Raw genomic sequence first — 18,919 nt, 5'->3', positions numbered from 1 at the left:
AGCCAGCCAACCGGCCAATCCTTTGGGACTATATAGCGCTACGGCACTTTATGAGAAAAAGGAGCTGAATTTGCGGAATGTACGCTCGAATTCAATCATTGTTCGCCGGTGACAGACAACACGAAAATTCATAGATTTGTATCCACAACTTTGCCGTGACGAGTAATGAGATCGATCGGCACAACCAGGACGGTTACTGGGTCGTCGTTCGATGGGTCGGGAACACCAATCACATCGCTCAAGCGTGAACATGTTCGCCTGTGCAAACGTTGAAATTCTGATGCGTCCAACGTGCGTTGGTGGAGTAGTGGTAACAAGCTCACCTCGTTTGTCAGATGTCAGGGGTTCACATCCCGGCACGACCATTGGATATGCACTGCTGATGAGCTTTAACAAGAACGAACCTCGAGTCCAGTGTTTCCCTTTGGTGTGAACTCACCAGGATAATTAGGCCAGAACGAAAGGACGACCGTTCAAATGAGTGGTGTGAATATGAACAAAACACTTATCCCTCAAAACCGCAACCGAAATCATGAAATTATTGTGGAGCGAATCTGGATGGGTCTTGAACCGAAAAAGTGTTGCTGCATTTCAAATTGTATGCGTTCTGGACGGCCTAAAGTCACAACTGAACACTTTTTCCATAAGCCGTCGACAGTTTAGGGATATACTCAGTGATATCATCAGAGATGCCGAATATTCTCCGTGTTTCCAGCCGTATTCATCGTTAAAATCGAAGATAGTCTACGTTGGGTAACCTACAAGTAATTTACAACCGACTGAGCATTACTGATTTTGAAGAACGGTATACATTTCATGAGTCGACAAATGGAGTTTTGTACAATTACTGACTGCTAGGCTCCGCATCACGACCTATCAGTACATTGATGGTGCCACTTCGATTGGCGATGAAATCTTTGCAACCAAATTGCCTAGCTCAACCAAAAGGCAGTCCACGCTACCTGAACTAACAGCATTCTGCTCATTAACGCTCCACTATTCCTCGTCCGTTGGTTTTCTTGCTCTAAGGGGAACAACGTGGCTTGTGATGTTAATTTGGTGATTACCGGGTCAAGAACAGATGATCCTCGAAAGGGATATACTAAAAAGGGGAAGTTATTCCACAGCCTAGACAGCAGACAGTCTTAGGACTCCGTCCTAAGACTAGCGTCATTGTGCACTGAAAACTCAAGGTACCACTACTCTACGGACTACCCGTCAGCTTGTGGCTTGTCAGGACTGCGTTTGGCAGCGTTATTCTTCTGCATAGTGGGATGAACCATTTGACTTTGAGGGGACATGTGATTCACGCTGCGACTCTGTAGACATAGGCAGCTCGTTAAGTAAGCTGGCTCATTTGAATTTGTTATTCCGATGGGCCGCAATTACTGAACCGTTCCGCACCTTCTAAGTTTGATCCAGTCAAGTATGTTGCCACTGCAACTTTATACTCCACGGAAACTGATTGGCCATTGAGAACGTCACCATTAATCCAGAAGACCAAGATCTCAATAAAAGCATTAAGTCGTCGAACACTACTGCTACTGGGAAAAATGTTCACAGTTAAGGTTGCACGTATGACTAATGCTCTGTTTACTTAGCCTTGTAAATTGCTTGCGAACGTTTTTGATCGATGTGATATCACTAGTGTGCATTGGGTTTGAGTTGCGTTCGATGAGTGGTGCTTCGTTGTAAAGTCTATCACAAGGTTTCCGCTACATTATCAGTGCATATAGGTCATATTGATAACCACTCGGTGCATTATTGTTTTCCGATTAGTGGTGAGTGACGGCGGAACCAAAGGAGCGAAGAATTCAGCTAACACTGTATTTTAAATACATGTGATTGTTCACTAGGTTTCGTTCAGATTCTTACGTGCATTCCCGTTAGTCTTTTTTCATTGCAGTCACATCAGAAGTTACGAAGATAATGCAGCGGGTATAACCAAACCGCAACTACTTATGGAAGGTCTTCAGGGCGTATATGGGGAGCGAATTCACTGGATGAAAAGTTTGGGGTCATAACAGTTTTTTTCCAATGCTGCAGAGTGCTCGTCGTATTACAAGAACCCTTTGGTCTGCCGTTAGAAATAACGCTTCTTCAGCAAGATAGCATGTGTGACACATTTGGGCAATGCTGCCTTACCACGGTCAGTGTAGCCTAAAACTGGCCAGCCTAAAAAATACGATAATCATCAATAACTAACTTTTCTTTCAGCCAGATGAAAGTTTTGAATCAATGCAGCTGCAAACATATTTGCGGTATGTTCAGTGCATCTTCACATCGAATTTTGGTATCCAATTTCAACGTGCAGTCAGGTGACACGTTACTCAATCTGTGCCAAATAATTAAAAAGCAAGCTGTCTTTAGTTAACAAGCGCTTCGGCTAACTTGGTTTACGTAAACCACACACGCGACAAAAACAGGATCACCTGACAGATGTGCATGGGGAACTGTCCCATCTGGTGGGTTGGCCACACGAGTGACTCATTTGTTGCCGGCTAAGGTATGCGGACTGAGTGAAAGGTGGTCACAAGACAACACTGGCTTCGTCCATGCTGTCGACTGCCATTTTAATTCTGATCACCCTTTATTCCTAAACGAACGTCGATTCGCAGGAAGCTTAGTTCACGAATTTTTATGCTTAGCGCCATTTTGAAATAACTTCATTCTATGGATTTAGTGAACCGGCCATACTAAATGGCATTCCCCACTCCGGTGCGCGCACCTGGACAGAGTATTATTTCTTACGTTGCATTTGTGTGCCAGACACAGAGGAACCAATAATTTGTTTCGTAAAGAAAATGCATCCATACTCAGCTCTTGGTTCAGAAGAGAACAACTCATGTTCCGTGACATCATTTTCCTGGACCCATACTCCGTAAAAATCTTTGCAGTGTATTATCACGCCGGGTGTAAAACGGTGATAAAGTTGATAGAGTTGATATTTGTTAGTAAAATATAAAAGATTATCTGTCATCGGAGCTCCAAAGGACTATCCTTCAAAAATTACTTGGTCGTTTTGAAACAAAATTACCGAGTCATGTTTTTCGCATAATCCCTTAACAGGATGTCAGGAATTGATGGTCTCATATTTCCATCGGGCTCTTTTTTTCCTATTTCCTCACTTTTTATAGCAGCCACGATAATACCCTGTTAACTTATAAACTTGATTACTCATCGTTTTTCTCGGTCAAGGAAGCGAATTGATACTGCTCAAATGACTGGAAGCAAGCTTTCTTAAACGACAATTATGTGTTTATGTATATATGACAGAACCCAAGGTTGAGAATAAAGATTGATTTATTCTAAGTTTAAGGCACTCCTACTTGGCTAGGGGATGTTTCTTTCAATGTGCGATATACTCAGCAATTGTTTCTCAAGAGCAACTCTGCGGTGTTTGTGGCGCTTCCGTCTTACTCAGGAATAGTTGACTGAACAATCATAAGGATGTTGTGCGGTGCCCCTGGTGTTAACGGCGATTCATACACCTTTTGGAAACGACTGATTTTGTAGAACCCTTTGGATTTCTGGTTTCTTACACATTGTCAGATGCTCGTTACTAACATCTAGCGAAATTAACAGAAAAATGAAATAAAATTAAACTCATGAGCTTGCTGTGCTCGCAGTGATATATATATATATATATATATATGCAAGGACTCATGTGGTCGGACTGGGAGGTGCAGTAATTGAGGCTATCCGTTCATCTAGTATGCAGGATTACACACTGCTATTATATCATTCTACGCCGTCATTTACTCTGGTTTAAAATAGGCTTCACAGGACGTAAGTCCATTCCTGATATATAATTGACGTCTTCCGAGATAAGACTTGCGTCTGTCTACTCTGTGGTGTACTGCAGAACAAAAGATTCTCAAGCATTCTCAGCCTGCGTTTAAAAAAATAGTGTAGATCGTAATGTCACGCCCACAGCCGGATGAGGTGTGTGTTTGTAAGGGAGAATCTATCAATATTTTTCTCTTCTAGTCACGCATCGCAGCACATTCAATTGGCCGCCTACATCACCTTTCTGCCAGCCATGTGAAAAACAAATATGTTGATAATAAAGCTGAAATTTTGATTAATATATGCAGTATTCCCGTGGAGTGTTGGAATTTAGCTAGGTTAAGTTATTAATACACGTTTAATAGCATTGAGTTTTTGAAATACTTTTTGGCAAGCCTTCGAGAGATGAAGTATCCAAACACCAAACTCATGACTTGCACATCCGGAACGATGTGTTGATCATACGGGAACAGATTTCAGAATCGTTGACAAGATAACGCTCACCCTAGGTGCCACACAACCGAACTGGCTAGCAACCACAAGCCGTTGACTGTGATCCTGGAAAACGCCAGTCCATCAACACCCTTGGCGCATTGAGGAAAGCATATCCCTCGATATGAGATGATCACCGATTCGTGAATCAAAAATTCAACATCACGATCGGTGGTACACAGAGGTGAGATGATGGTGGGGGAACGTTCTATAGCACCGTATTTCTTCTCATACCACACAAGCATTCGGTGCCAAAGCGATAACATACTATACCAGTCTCCCGAACATTACAGTTTGTTCATCAAAAGACGAATACGAAATGTCAGCTGGAACCAAAGGTGAACATTACCACTGTTAGGACCAGCGGCCACCGGAAGATTTTACTCGGCCCATATCATCTGCAGTATTCCTAATGGTATACACGCACTGGCGAAGTTAAACCAGGTCGGAACCAGCAGAATCATTAAGCACGGGCTAGTTGGGTAATCACGATCATGCCATCAGTCTCAGGAATGGGAATTCGAGAATGATCTACCAAGTCAGCCTTCGGTTTTCAGCACATGCAAAGGTCCTTGTAAATGAGCCCCATGACTTTCTGCTGCGTACTGGTTGGAATTGGTGCAGAGATCCTAGCTTTTCCGTGCTGTCGCAAGTAAACAATAGGTTGAAGCCAAACGGTAATCCACCCCATCTGGATTTGCTGAAATCTTAACTTGACGTCCGGTCTACTCCGTCAGCTCCACAAGAAAATGGTCGAGCAAACCCATCAACAGGATTTTGATTGATGAAATAATTGAAATCTTCCTGGCTGTAATTTGAATCATGCCTGATTGAATGTAATTTTGGTGACAAAAACAGCCAACTTAATTAGACGACCGAATGACGTGTTACAAGTGAAAATGTGGGCCCAATTTTTCTCACTTGTTAATGGTTTGTCGTTTCGTGTATGCTGTATTACCACTTTGCACCTTTTCTGGACTGGACTGCTGTACAAACGTACATTCTAGGAGTCGTGTAGCACTTTTCCACTTTCATTTAATTTGATTTCATTTGAGTTTTGACTGCGAAGGCCCTGATGAACCTGCCTACCAGTAAAAAATTATAAAGTCTCCCTATCTGTGTAAAATCATAGCTTGCATAGCAGTCATATTTCGCCAGACTGATGCGACGGATCGGTTTCGCTCAAATTTTTGGCACGTATTTCGAAAGGTGTCCATAATTTGGAATGCTTCCATACACCCTTCTCCACGAAATGAACAGATTGTCACAAGCTTCCCTAAACAGCATCACTCCCTTCAGGCTGTTTTGCAGACTCAAAATGGCTCTGGGTTGAAAGTATTAAAGTCATAAATTTGCATATTTTTCAGCAAATCTTGATGATTATATCTTGGGGACATCAGCTGAGGGTCAGAATTGAACATGGCTGAGAGAACTTTCGTATGGTTCGTCTGGCACCACTCGACAAACACCACACGAGATGCGTGACGGTGGAGGTTACCTGAGCAGTAGTTTGGAGAGATAATATAAGCGGAAACTATTATTCACTGATCATCTCGACCAGGTTATTTTTCAGGTTTACAGATAAAGACAGGCGAATGTTCGGCTTAGAAATGTGGATGCTGACGGCTGAAAAAGCACTGGCTGACGGTAGTGTTGAACTTTTTTAACAAGGAAACTCAATATTCACAGTGTCTGGCTATAAATAATTGCTTCTGCTGTTTTATGGTGCGTGACATCCAAGTTACCGATTCCCATATTACAGGACGGATGTAATTGACAGTTCAACGTGAAAGCTCTGTATGCTTAGGAATGGTTACTTATCGACACCTTGCTTGGCCCGTCCGTTAATTAATGTAATGTGTCCCGTAAAACCCTGGAGCAGAAATAATGCGCACCTGTTAAAGGTAAGCAGTTTGGGAATGGGGAATCCAACCCTATGAAATAATCCCTCAAAATCCCCTGGGACAACCCGGCCATTCTAGATTAAGTACGAAGCATAGTGGAGGACCTCGATGTTAAGAAGTTTGCGTCATTAAGTCTCACACCTTTCACATAACGCGCTCATATTTTGTGCACTGCCTCCACGGTACCATTCCTAGAACACCCAAAGTATCGGAAAAACTGAGTAGTAATCCTTTAGCTCCTTAGCGCTCTAGATATCAAGAGGCTGTTGGAGATTTAGCCATTAAACCTTACCCCATCAGAAGTGTAGAAATAAGAAGCAAAGGGGCACTTTAGAAATTTCAGTGACATTTATTCCTACAGACGTCAAGTGCAACAGGGTTGCTATATGTACAATTTAAAAAGTCTTTCCAGTGGAGCGCCTCTGGTGAAATAGTGCGGTCGTTTTTCATGAACGATGACCGCTGAAGTTAAATTCTGTCCCATTCAAGCTGCACGTATACAGTCTACCTTCGTTGTCTGCATCACTCATTGTGGAAGAAGTAAAACGGAGCACAGACAGAAGGAAAATAATCAGAAAGAAAAATAAGCTACTCCGACTTGGGGACAATATGAAATGAATCTTAAATTTATAGAACCATATTCCGCAGCATTTACCGTTTACCAATGTTTTTGCGATTCTTGTTGTACGGGAAGAGACGACGTAAGCTGAAAATTTGCGCTTCAGACCGTCCGAACGGAATTCATTTTTCCTGACGCAAAAACCATTTGACTATTTCAAATACCGGGGAAGTTCACGCATGAGTTGCTCTTTAATTTGTTGCGTGCATACAATTTTAATCCCAGTAAATCGACTCCATTTCTCATTTGGACTCAAAAGAGCATCCTTTTTAGCTAGACTTTTATTTGTTTCTTCGACAAGATCAACTGAGTAATGTACCCAAGCCACCAGTAATTTGACACACTGAGCGTACCAGTTTAAACAAATATCTTTATTCGATTTTCTCACTTCTGGTTTATTACACAATTGATATGACGAGAAGGGTTCTGGATGATCGCTATAATTTACCGTAATGCCTAATACATTATTAAATCCGAAGTGAAATCCCAGCAAACCTCTCCAAAATGAGTTGCGTAATCGAGTGGAACTGAGTTGCAGGTGGTAACACGGTGGATGCCTTGGGTTCAGGTTTCAATAACCAAGGTTATGGTTAAAGAGCGTAAGATAAGATGGAAGAAACTATACTTACGCTGTTGCCTAATCACTATGATTACGTTGCACTGTACCTGCCCGAAGCAGGGGATAGTATCCAAATGGGTAAAATTTACGGTATATTGAGAGCGCTGAATCATTCGTTTGTTGGACCGAAATTGTACCTCAGATTCGTGGTTAAAAAAAGCTTTTCACGTCGTACGAAGCGTGCTTCTTGTATATGGGCACCATGTGTAGCAAAAAATTGCGCCTACGCGGAACGTGAATTCTCCGGATGTTCCCATGATGATAATGTTATCATAAAAATGATGATTTGCTAAACTAATTGTCCTGGGATCCCATTCTATCCATTGGCCAGAGCTTTGGCCTTGTAAAGTCAAGAAATACGGTTAAAATCGGAGTTCAGATTCGTCCACTACGATAGGCGTTTTGCATGGTCAACCACTTGATAATAGTTAAGCCAACTGAGCGCTTAATTTCAGCGTTTGCCGGTTAGGTGGTAAGGCAAAGCACCTCAGCGTAACTATTAGGTTTGCCGGTTAGGTGGTAAGGCAAAGCACTGGACGTTTTTGACTGTTAAGCCTATAACACGGCTAGAAGTTGCGTCCTCCTACCTTTGTTCTATGGGACTAACTTAGGGATAGCTAGCCAAGTGCATTCGCCTTGAAGTCGTTTTATGAATGGCGTGGGGCAGCAGTCCAACGTTCGCACAACATAACACCATTTGATTCTCTCTCAGGTGATTTGACACTTATGCCTCATTATTTGAGCGTGCTGATATCTATATCAGTGGCCGACCATGTTCACCCTCCAGTTTTATTCCTTCGAATTTTCGCCCGGTACGGGGATTTCAGCTGGTTGCACAAGCAACTCAATGGAAGTGCGCGTGGTCTTAGCGATTGTATGCTGGGGTTCAACGATGTGGCTCAGAATAATAGGCAAATATGAAAACACATGTCAGAAGACCGTGTGTGAAGACTGGACAATATAAAGCCCTATGCGCCAATTTCACCGCTTCACATTCAGTCTTGAAATGTATTTGAGGAACGTTTCTTCGGTTATTGTCCGAAACGCCCTGTGGATTTTTACACATCGATTTGAGCTGCTCACAGTTGTAGAGTGGTATCCCTAAAAAAGCACATCATTGATGGAATAAGGCTGAGGGATTTTTTCAGAGGGTCTTTGTAAACATTCGGCGGGCAACGTTTCGCTTTTGACACAAAAGCTTCGTCAGGCCAAGTGAGTAAGTAGTGGGTTGATTGGGTTTTAAAGCAGCCATGGAAATAATCCGTGGGATTTCTTATCACTAGCCGACCTGATCAATGCTGGGTGTTCAGTCTGACGTTCCTGTTTATTGGTTGGTGGAGCTGACTAGCATTTACGATAGAGTAAGTAGGGTGGAGGAGTTGCCTTCATGTTGAAGCCGGATGTTTCGTCCTAGCTTTTTCAGTCTAGGACGTCTTAATGGAAAGTTCCTCATGGGGTCGCTCACAGATTTCGTTCACCTGTGTTCGTCACAGGGTGCCGGGACAATTGGTTTGGGCTTGGGGGTGGGGTGGTTAATTGGATCTAATTCTAATTGGATTTTGTACTTTCAGACCCAGACCATTTCGCTGATAACCGCACACCGTCATCTTGGCTGATCTCAGACAGCTCTCCACAAGTTTGCAAGTTCTACCCCCTCTATTCTATTTATGACGGGATGCTTGGAGATTTTCACTTCCTCGGCCACCAGTTGCTGTGGTGTGAATATTAAACCCCATCTCAGGATGTCCACATTTTCTAAATCTATCCTATGCCCAGTGTCTAGTGCATGCCCTGTCATTGCTGAATCTTTGACTATCGCCTAGTATTCATCTACGTTTCTCGGTGGTCTGTTAGTGGAACGCTTATGCTCACCGATTCTGGTGTGAAATTCCCTGGCTGCCTGACCTATATAAACCTCCGTACAGTCGTTACATTTTATTTTGTGTACACAGTTCCTAGTCCTATCAATCGTAAGGCGATCCTTTTAATGAACCAACGCCGAGCGTAAGGTCTTTCTCTTCTGGGATGCTACTCTAATGTTAGCCGAATTCAATACCCTTTTAATGACTTCAGACGTCCCTGTTTTGTATGGAATGACCGCTGTTCCGATCCACTCGTTGTTGAGTCTCGGTGTTGGCACCAATACCCGTCTTAGTTGCTGCTTACTTAAACCCACTGGCTATCCGCCATCGTGATATAGCTTTTTTTTACCTCAAGTTGTGCTGCTCTTAGGTCAACCGCCTCTGTGCACAGTGCTCTCACTCTCCTAAACATCGTTGAAACTATACTAGCATATACTTCTGTCGTATGTACTGACGAGTAGTTTAAGATCGCGCCGCTCTGTTGATTTCCGGTAAACAGTGGTTTTTAATTTCCCATGCTAAACTTAATGTGAGGGTCCAAAGTGTTCAGATATTGAAAGATTTCGTTCACCTTATCCCGATTCATCACAACGAACGTGAAACCTGCGCAACGCCAGAAAACCCTTGGTGGGCACTCAAATCCGTTTAAAGCATTCTGCTCAAAGTCTTCAATGTACATGTTGGCAAAGATCGGGGATATTGATGAACCCATCGCTAGACCTTGTTCTTGAGAGTATACAGTCGAGTCGAAAACAAAATGGCTGAGGTTTAGGCATACATTTATACCTTAAAATATCTCGTCTACGGAGAGCTGCGTTCAATCTTGCAGCATTGTGTCTGTCGGTAAATGCCTTCTTGCTACTTCCACAGCGTCCGATTTAGGGACATTGATATACATCAATTTGACATCAAAGCTAACCAGAACTTCGTCTAGCTCTAACTGAAACTTAACTACTTTTTTAGCAAAGTCATACGAATCTTGAATGTGTGTGGCTGACTTGCCGGCAAGTGGTGGGGATACCTGCTAGAAATCTGGCCACCTCATATGGCCTACGTTTTACTCCATAGCATTCTACGGTTAAAATGGTTATATATATATATATATATATATAGTTTTTGACTGTTAAGCCTATAACACGGCTAGAAGTTGCGTCCTCCTACCTTTGTTCTATGGGACTAACTTAGGGATAGCTAGCCAAGTGCATTCGCCTTGAAGTCGTTTTATGAATGGCGTGGGGCAGCAGTCCAACGTTCGCACAACATAACACCATTTGATTCTCTCTCAGGTGATTTGACACTTATGCCTCATTATTTGAGCGTGCTGATATCTATATCAGTGGCCGACCATGTTCACCCTCCAGTTTTATTCCTTCGAATTTTCGCCCGGTACGGGGATTTCAGCTGGTTGCACAAGCAACTCAATGGAAGTGCGCGTGGTCTTAGCGATTGTATGCTGGGGTTCAACGATGTGGCTCAGAATAATAGGCAAATATGAAAACACATGTCAGAAGACCGTGTGTGAAGACTGGACAATATAAAGCCCTATGCGCCAATTTCACCGCTTCACATTCAGTCTTGAAATGTATTTGAGGAACGTTTCTTCGGTTATTGTCCGAAACGCCCTGTGGATTTTTACACATCGATTTGAGCTGCTCACAGTTGTAGAGTGGTATCCCTAAAAAAGCACATCATTGATGGAATAAGGCTGAGGGATTTTTTCAGAGGGTCTTTGTAAACATTCGGCGGGCAACGTTTCGCTTTTGACACAAAAGCTTCGTCAGGCCAAGTGAGTAAGTAGTGGGTTGATTGGGTTTTAAAGCAGCCATGGAAATAATCCGTGGGATTTCTTATCACTAGCCGACCTGATCAATGCTGGGTGTTCAGTCTGACGTTCCTGTTTATTGGTTGGTGGAGCTGACTAGCATTTACGATAGAGTAAGTAGGGTGGAGGAGTTGCCTTCATGTTGAAGCCGGATGTTTCGTCCTAGCTTTTTCAGTCTAGGACGTCTTAATGGAAAGTTCCTCATGGGGTCGCTCACAGATTTCGTTCACCTGTGTTCGTCACAGGGTGCCGGGACAATTGGTTTGGGCTTGGGGGTGGGGTGGTTAATTGGATCTAATTCTAATTGGATTTTGTACTTTCAGACCCAGACCATTTCGCTGATAACCGCACACCGTCATCTTGGCTGATCTCAGACAGCTCTCCACAAGTTTGCAAGTTCTACCCCCTCTATTCTATTTATGACGGGATGCTTGGAGATTTTCACTTCCTCGGCCACCAGTTGCTGTGGTGTGAATATTAAACCCCATCTCAGGATGTCCACATTTTCTAAATCTATCCTATGCCCAGTGTCTAGTGCATGCCCTGTCATTGCTGAATCTTTGACTATCGCCTAGTATTCATCTACGTTTCTCGGTGGTCTGTTAGTGGAACGCTTATGCTCACCGATTCTGGTGTGAAATTCCCTGGCTGCCTGACCTATATAAACCTCCGTACAGTCGTTACATTTTATTTTGTGTACACAGTTCCTAGTCCTATCAATCGTAAGGCGATCCTTTTAATGAACCAACGCCGAGCGTAAGGTCTTTCTCTTCTGGGATGCTACTCTAATGTTAGCCGAATTCAATACCCTTTTAATGACTTCAGACGTCCCTGTTTTGTATGGAATGACCGCTGTTCCGATCCACTCGTTGTTGAGTCTCGGTGTTGGCACCAATACCCGTCTTAGTTGCTGCTTACTTAAACCCACTGGCTATCCGCCATCGTGATATAGCTTTTTTTTACCTCAAGTTGTGCTGCTCTTAGGTCAACCGCCTCTGTGCACAGTGCTCTCACTCTCCTAAACATCGTTGAAACTATACTAGCATATACTTCTGTCGTATGTACTGACGAGTAGTTTAAGATCGCGCCGCTCTGTTGATTTCCGGTAAACAGTGGTTTTTAATTTCCCATGCTAAACTTAATGTGAGGGTCCAAAGTGTTCAGATATTGAAAGAATTCGTTCACCTTATCCCGATTCATCACAACGAACGTGAAACCTGCGCAACGCCAGAAAACCCTTGGTGGGCACTCAAATCCGTTTAAAGCATTCTGCTCAAAGTCTTCAATGTACATGTTGGCAAAGATCGGGGATATTGATGAACCCATCGCTAGACCTTGTTCTTGAGAGTATACAGTCGAGTCGAAAACAAAATGGCTGAGGTTTAGGCATACATTTATACCTTAAAATATCTCGTCTACGGAGAGCTGCGTTCAATCTTGCAGCATTGTGTCTGTCGGTAAATGCCTTCTTGCTACTTCCACAGCGTCCGATTTAGGGACATTGATATACATCAATTTGACATCAAAGCTAACCAGAACTTCGTCTAGCTCTAACTGAAACTTAACTACTTTTTTAGCAAAGTCATACGAATCTTGAATGTGTGTGGCTGACTTGCCGGCAAGTGGTGGGGATACCTGCTAGAAATCTGGCCACCTCATATGGCCTACGTTTTACTCCATAGCATTCTACGGTTAAAATGGTTATATATATATATATATATATATACTTATCATGAATCATTGGTGTCATCTGTTATATCCTTCAAGCTTTACTTGCAAATGGCAAGTAACACTGGAGATGTAAGTTTGCGGCCAATGATTTTGCCATCCCTAGGATGTCATCTTCGGACGGGGCAGCCATTAAAGAACAGGATAAACGTCGCTCAGTTCCCGATGGTTACGGGTGGACAAGCACGTACGCTAATGTTTCACAAAGCCTATTTAACTAAGATTCACGCGCAACCTGCGCCAGTCCATGTGTTCGTGGCTTCAGTGAAGTGATTGGACCACCTCTGATTGGCCCACGCGTCTTGTGGTCTTCCGTCGCGTCTCAGATAAGTTTTCCAAACATAGGTGAAGGTTGTCTCAGAGGCGAAATTTCGGAAATTTTGAGCTCCAATATTCAGCTGGCCATAGACCAGTTGATAGAAGATGCGCGCCTCGGACATTCGTTTCAAAGGATCTTACCAACGAATCTAAATTTCCATTAGACTGCATTCATTTCCACCAGTTTTTTAAAGGGTATTGTTTTACTGGGTGTCGGTTATTCCGTTTGATCTAAAGGATTGCTGTATGCCCTTTTTTGCCTTCCTAATTCACGTGTTTAGAAGCTCCACAAGATACGGTACATAAATTCTCCCAGTAACTGGTCTGTCTAGCTGAAATATATCTGTTGATACATGCTGGGTTTATAGATGGTGGACTGTTGACCTACATGATGAAGTCTTACTCTTGCAGAGCGAACGAATAGTTCCGATTTGATGCCGGTCCAATGGAAAGGTGCTGGTTTTTAACCTTGGAACACAGTGCTTCAACACGTATGTGGTTTCTCCTTTACGTGTTTTTTCCCAGCAGAGTTCTTTTCAAATCATTATATTATCGTCTATTGCCGGTATTTGCTGCTGATCTACGAATGTAGGTTCTCGTGATAAGGACGAGCAGGCATGTCAGGTATCTGCCATTCATAATGCTTAAATATTCGTCAGTCAGAAGCGAAATGTCATCGTTTTTGAGAAGGAAATTATCGGAGATTTCGACGTTATCATATAAATGCGCATTTCATCTGTCATAAATATTGTCGGCATGCGTTGCTACTAAGTGCTTTGCTAGAAGTTATCTGCGTTGTAGGTATTCATCATTAATGAGTAGGTAACTCAAATGCCTATGGAACCAGTTATTGACGGATCTTGTTTGGCCGGATAAAATGTTGTTGGTGCTTTTCAAAATCAAACACTGGTTCCGTAATTTCTTTCAACTTTCACCAGTGGACGTGCAATTCCAATGGAACTTGGTCCCACTGTGGTAATAACGGCAAACTCACCGGCTGCTCCGTCCACACCCATCACTATTCGGACCATTCCGCAGGACGCATCGACCATCGGGGGACAGTCCACATTGAAAGCTAATTCTATGTTGAGCTCATGTCAACTACTTGGGCACGTAACGTGGGGAAATCGATCTCCTGGTCACCAAACAAGAGTTCCTCTCCAAAATTGCTATCCAGTTTCCGTTAGTTCCACGCCATCACCTATCATTGTCCAAAGAAGTCCGCAAATGTGCCATCCCCAACAATCGAGTATGGATACAGCGCTCAGGAATTCATCTACACAAGCTCTCTGGTAAGTAGATGAACCGTTTCTAGAGTGACTCACAACTACTGCATAACAATATGTTATGGCATGCAAATGCCAAATGGCAAATGGTAAATGGTTTTCACAAGTTCTCACAGCTTGATTACTAGATAACCAACTGATGTTGCAACTGATTTACAAATAGGATCGGCATCGTAAAGGAATTGCAACCACCCAAAGATAATGATATGGCCTTATCTCTGCGTTTAAATTCCTTTGTCCTGGGTTATAGTGTAATCCTATTCTGCAGAATCTCCAGAAAATTTACCAAAAATATTACATCATTAACTTCTTTAAGAATTTTGACTTACTTCGTGATTTCCTTAACAAAATCAGGTATCATCATTCGCATGCAATAACATGCTTTGTGATGGCCTGCCTATATTTTACAAAGCTGCATTGAACACGGTATGCTACCGCTATTTATTCGAGCCCCATCTGTAAGAATTCGCATATCCGCGAGAAAAGCCGTATGGAGAGCGGATCCAGTTCTGGGCTGTCAAAGAGCTTTCAGCAGACTATTGAATAGTGTTCCTTCGGATGCAGCTTTATTTGGGTGCGTCACAATGCATTCTGATTGGTGTGATCCTGAGATCATTTGGAAATCAGGGGCGAGGAACATGTGTTTGTGTGTGCTAGCTGTGCGCGCGTGTAACCATGAATGTGCATTTTAGCTGCGATGTACCTCCGTCTCTTGTTGTTCCGACTGCTGGAAAACAGAAAGCGAGGACTCGTAATATAAATATTTGCCGGTGTATCAGGCACACGTCAAGAGCCTTCCTTGATAGTCTGGTGAGCACTCCGGTTGTAGAAAATTGTGTGCGAAAACTGGGAGCGAAGGACGAACTAATTTTCTTGGACTGTAGGTGATGTGTTGGCACCAACCATGGATAACAAGTGAGAATTCGTAGGAAATCTTTACATTCAGACAGATACCTGCATTGCGAGTCCTCGCATTCACAATACGTCAAAGGTGCAGTTGTAGTATCTTTAGAGAATCAGATCAAAAAATTATCCTCTAATCATTCCAGATAGTCTGAAGAACTGAAAAAACTCAGCAGTGTAATGCAGAAAAGTAAATATCTCATAGGGTTTATTAAACAACACGTGGGGAGAATGCTACCTAAAACGTTGACACAAGGAGACGAAAATCTGATGGTCACCCAGGAAATACCCTGTTGAGATGCTATTTCCGACGCTATCCGAAAAATGCTTTGTGATTGTGATATGATGTTCTTCCGAGGTGATGATGTCTTACATGAACACCCTGTGAAAATGCGGGACTCTTTAGAACCAAAATTGTGCATACCAACTGCTCTGTTCAGATTGTCCAGCCAAATACGTAGCAGGCATCCAAGTAACTCCATGTGCGAGTCACGGAACACAGATGGTTTGTATGCTTTCTCCACGAAATCCAACTGAGCTTAAAAGACTTGAATCCGGTCGAGCCAATGTACTCGATCCTTCCGAGTGACACCATCAAATCAACCTCAATGACAAGTCGGTACTCCATTGAACATTCAAGTCGCACATGCGCGGATGCATTATATTTCAACGCACATCCAAACTACGTTAAGAGTAGACTATCTAGAATACCTCATTGACATGGTGGCCAGAATTCAAGCAGGAATCTCAACAATGACGCATGCCTGCCTACTCAACATAAACCGGAGGAACTCTCAGGCAAAGTGTACACATATTCACGCGTACAGACACAGAGCTAGAACATGTACGCGTTTCTCACTTTTGACTGCCAACCAAGCAATGTAACTCATAGATCAGAATATATGATGAGGAACCAAAGTAAGGATGATCCGCAATCAACTGAATGTAAAGTTGCTTGGAAAGAGACTGCCACGGCACCTGAAACGTTTAGGGTTTTCTTCCACCGCGATGTGTGTTTTCCAGTCCAATTTGTTGAATAGAGTTGAAGTCGAGTTTGGCTCGAGAAATTATAGTTTTGAGCGTTTTCATCCTAGGTCCCTAACACACTCAGTGCTGTTGAAACTCACACTAGTCCAAAAGACTGATAGAATCATTCTCTTCAGTGGTATCGTCAATGAGGGCTGGACGGTTTTGCTTGAAGTCTCTTTTGAATACTGTGCACATACCTGCAAACAGTTATTCTGATGATAAATTTGACTCTCGAATTGACATGGAAGCATTTCATTTCCCCCTAATGCTCCACTTGACGTTTAAAAATACGTGGCAAGTGCTTTTTGTAATTATGTACCATGCGACACACCTACCTTACTTTACCCTAATGGATACAGTTATTTAAGTATTCCGACCCGCTTAGGACTAATGCATCTTAGACGCAAAGTTTCGTCAAAAAAGTCGTTCGTTACTCGCTAAAGCGTTCGTTGTAACGAAAGCCAAATCTTGATTTTAATGACTGAATTTCGATAATTCTCGGAAGTAACCGTTATAGTTTATAAGGCCAGTCTTGTCCAACACAGCAAGTAAAGTTAATTTGGTGGTCATGCACGAGAACCACATTCTATACGGGAGTGTTGCTGAGGTTTAACAATAAACTGCATCTGTTTCCCTTTCTTACTCTCCCTACATTTATAATCTTCGATCAAAGTGAATAATCTCATCTGTTGCTAAACGTGGCCAGGCCTTCTCAGCACTACGTAAAAAAAACTCGAGTTAAATGTCAACACAATTGCATGAATAATTAACATGACAAGACCACTTCTACATTTCTTTTGTATGTATACCGGGCCGTACATTTGTTGTTTACAAGCACAGTCTGGCAGTAAATTGATGAAACCGTGTGATAATCCATCCCAACCCCTATGTAGTACTTCACTGGTTACTTCAAACTCGCCTTCCTGGGATCAATAGAAGCAACAATCAACACATCAAAACTTGTATATGTATAACAAGACCGGAAGTGGGGAATTTCACTATGGTTATGGTTGTTCTTCCAAGATGGTCTACGCACATCTCCCCTAGTACAAGATCAAGCTTAGGAGCGATAACTGGCCCATTTCGAAGAAATTACGCAATTCGGGTGAGGTCATTCGAATAAGGTTTCGTCACTAGCGAATATACACTCATCTGCAAACTAATTTGGTTCTTTCGAGAGACTCATCTTGAACCAAGCTGAATCTCTCGTTTATGATGTTCTCAGGGCGAAACCGGGGGCTAGCTGACACCTCTGCATTTTATGGGTACCAGATAGAAAGCTGAATGAAACGCCTAGGTAACTCGGTTTGTTTCGGAAAAAGGCCAGATCAACTAAATTTCGTAAACGTGTGAGAAAGACTGTGGACTAGAATGGGGTCTACGAATGACTTTGTCGTCCACATACTTGCAGAATTGTATGAAGGGGGCGCAGGCATGGCAAAAGACCAAAAATTGAAAACAGCTGGAAAGACGAGGTGTGCAAGTTAATGTGGGATGGATTCAAAGCAACTCATTCAATGTGAGCGTGTTTGGGTAAATGTTATGGGCAAAATCACTGATTTGCCCAGAAATGTGTTTGTCCATCGGCAACACTGGAAGAAAGACGACTTCCCTAAACATAACATCTTACGAGAACAAGCATAAATTAGCGAATATACACTCATTTGCAAACTAATTTGGTTCTTTCGAGAGACTCACCTCGAACCCAGCTGAATATCTCATTTATGGTGTTCTCAGGGCGAAACCGGTCGTGGGCTGTCGATGGATTTTCAGCAACCTTATGAGTAGTACATTACAAAGGTTTCGTCATTTTTGCGCCAGATTCTTCCAGGATGATTAGCGTTGATTGCGAGTTTGCAGTGGGCGACTGTCATGCCGCACCTTTATCTTTACTGGACTAGGACAAGGATACTGTATAATATCCTCACCTGATTCCACTACACAATCGTCGTGCGTAAAACAAAAGTACCTGCCACCGGTATGGAACTAGAACCTTTGAACAATTTCACAACGTGTACGACGAAATGGTATATTAGAAGGTTTGACTGACATCATTTGTTTCGTCACCCACCTATTTACTGATGACAATATACTCGTGCTGGGTACTTTTTGCCCGTTCACAACGCGACCCCCGATATCCGAGTAAACATGCAACTTGACCGACACCAAGCAACTGGCTGGTCACCAGAGTCAGCCATGCTTTTAACTGTGGGTTCGCACCTAAGACAAAGAAGCATGTTCTACTGTACCAGGTCTCAAAGTTCAACTCTGGTTTACAGTTTTAAAAATTTGGAATCATTTTCTGGTAACGTCAACAGTAACTTTACTGCGCCTTGGCCATTTAGTGAGAAGTCAGTTTGAAAATACGCATTGTTAAGAAACACGGATTGGTCCTTAGACGGATCAAACTCCAACTCAGTTGGTGATTTTGAATGCTATCCGTTCGCTCTTTGTGTAATTCGGCAGCTTCTCAGCCGTACTATCCTAGAAAGAGTAAATGAACGTTGCTTTGGTACTCCATGGAAGCTGATTTCAGCACTGATTTCGA

General features: G+C 42.8%; 1 protein-coding gene across 1 annotated transcript in view; it reads left to right on the top strand.

Annotated features, from left to right (window-relative positions):
- The window catches only part of T265_05775 (hypothetical protein), a gene marked incomplete at both ends in the record, with an annotated part of 60,257 nt that overhangs the window by 18,246 nt on the left and 23,092 nt on the right, over positions 1-18,919 (top strand). The window contains one exon of the mRNA XM_009170855.1: positions 14,092-14,445. Coding sequence (XP_009169119.1) covers positions 14,092-14,445 — 354 coding nt within the window. The remainder of the gene's footprint in view (positions 1-14,091; positions 14,446-18,919) is intronic.

The sequence above is a fragment of the Opisthorchis viverrini genome (genome assembly GCF_000715545.1).
Source record: "Opisthorchis viverrini unplaced genomic scaffold opera_v5_106, whole genome shotgun sequence".
In the NCBI taxonomy this organism is placed as follows: domain Eukaryota; kingdom Metazoa; phylum Platyhelminthes; class Trematoda; order Opisthorchiida; family Opisthorchiidae; genus Opisthorchis; species Opisthorchis viverrini.
This window is presented reverse-complemented; position numbering and strand designations above follow the sequence as displayed.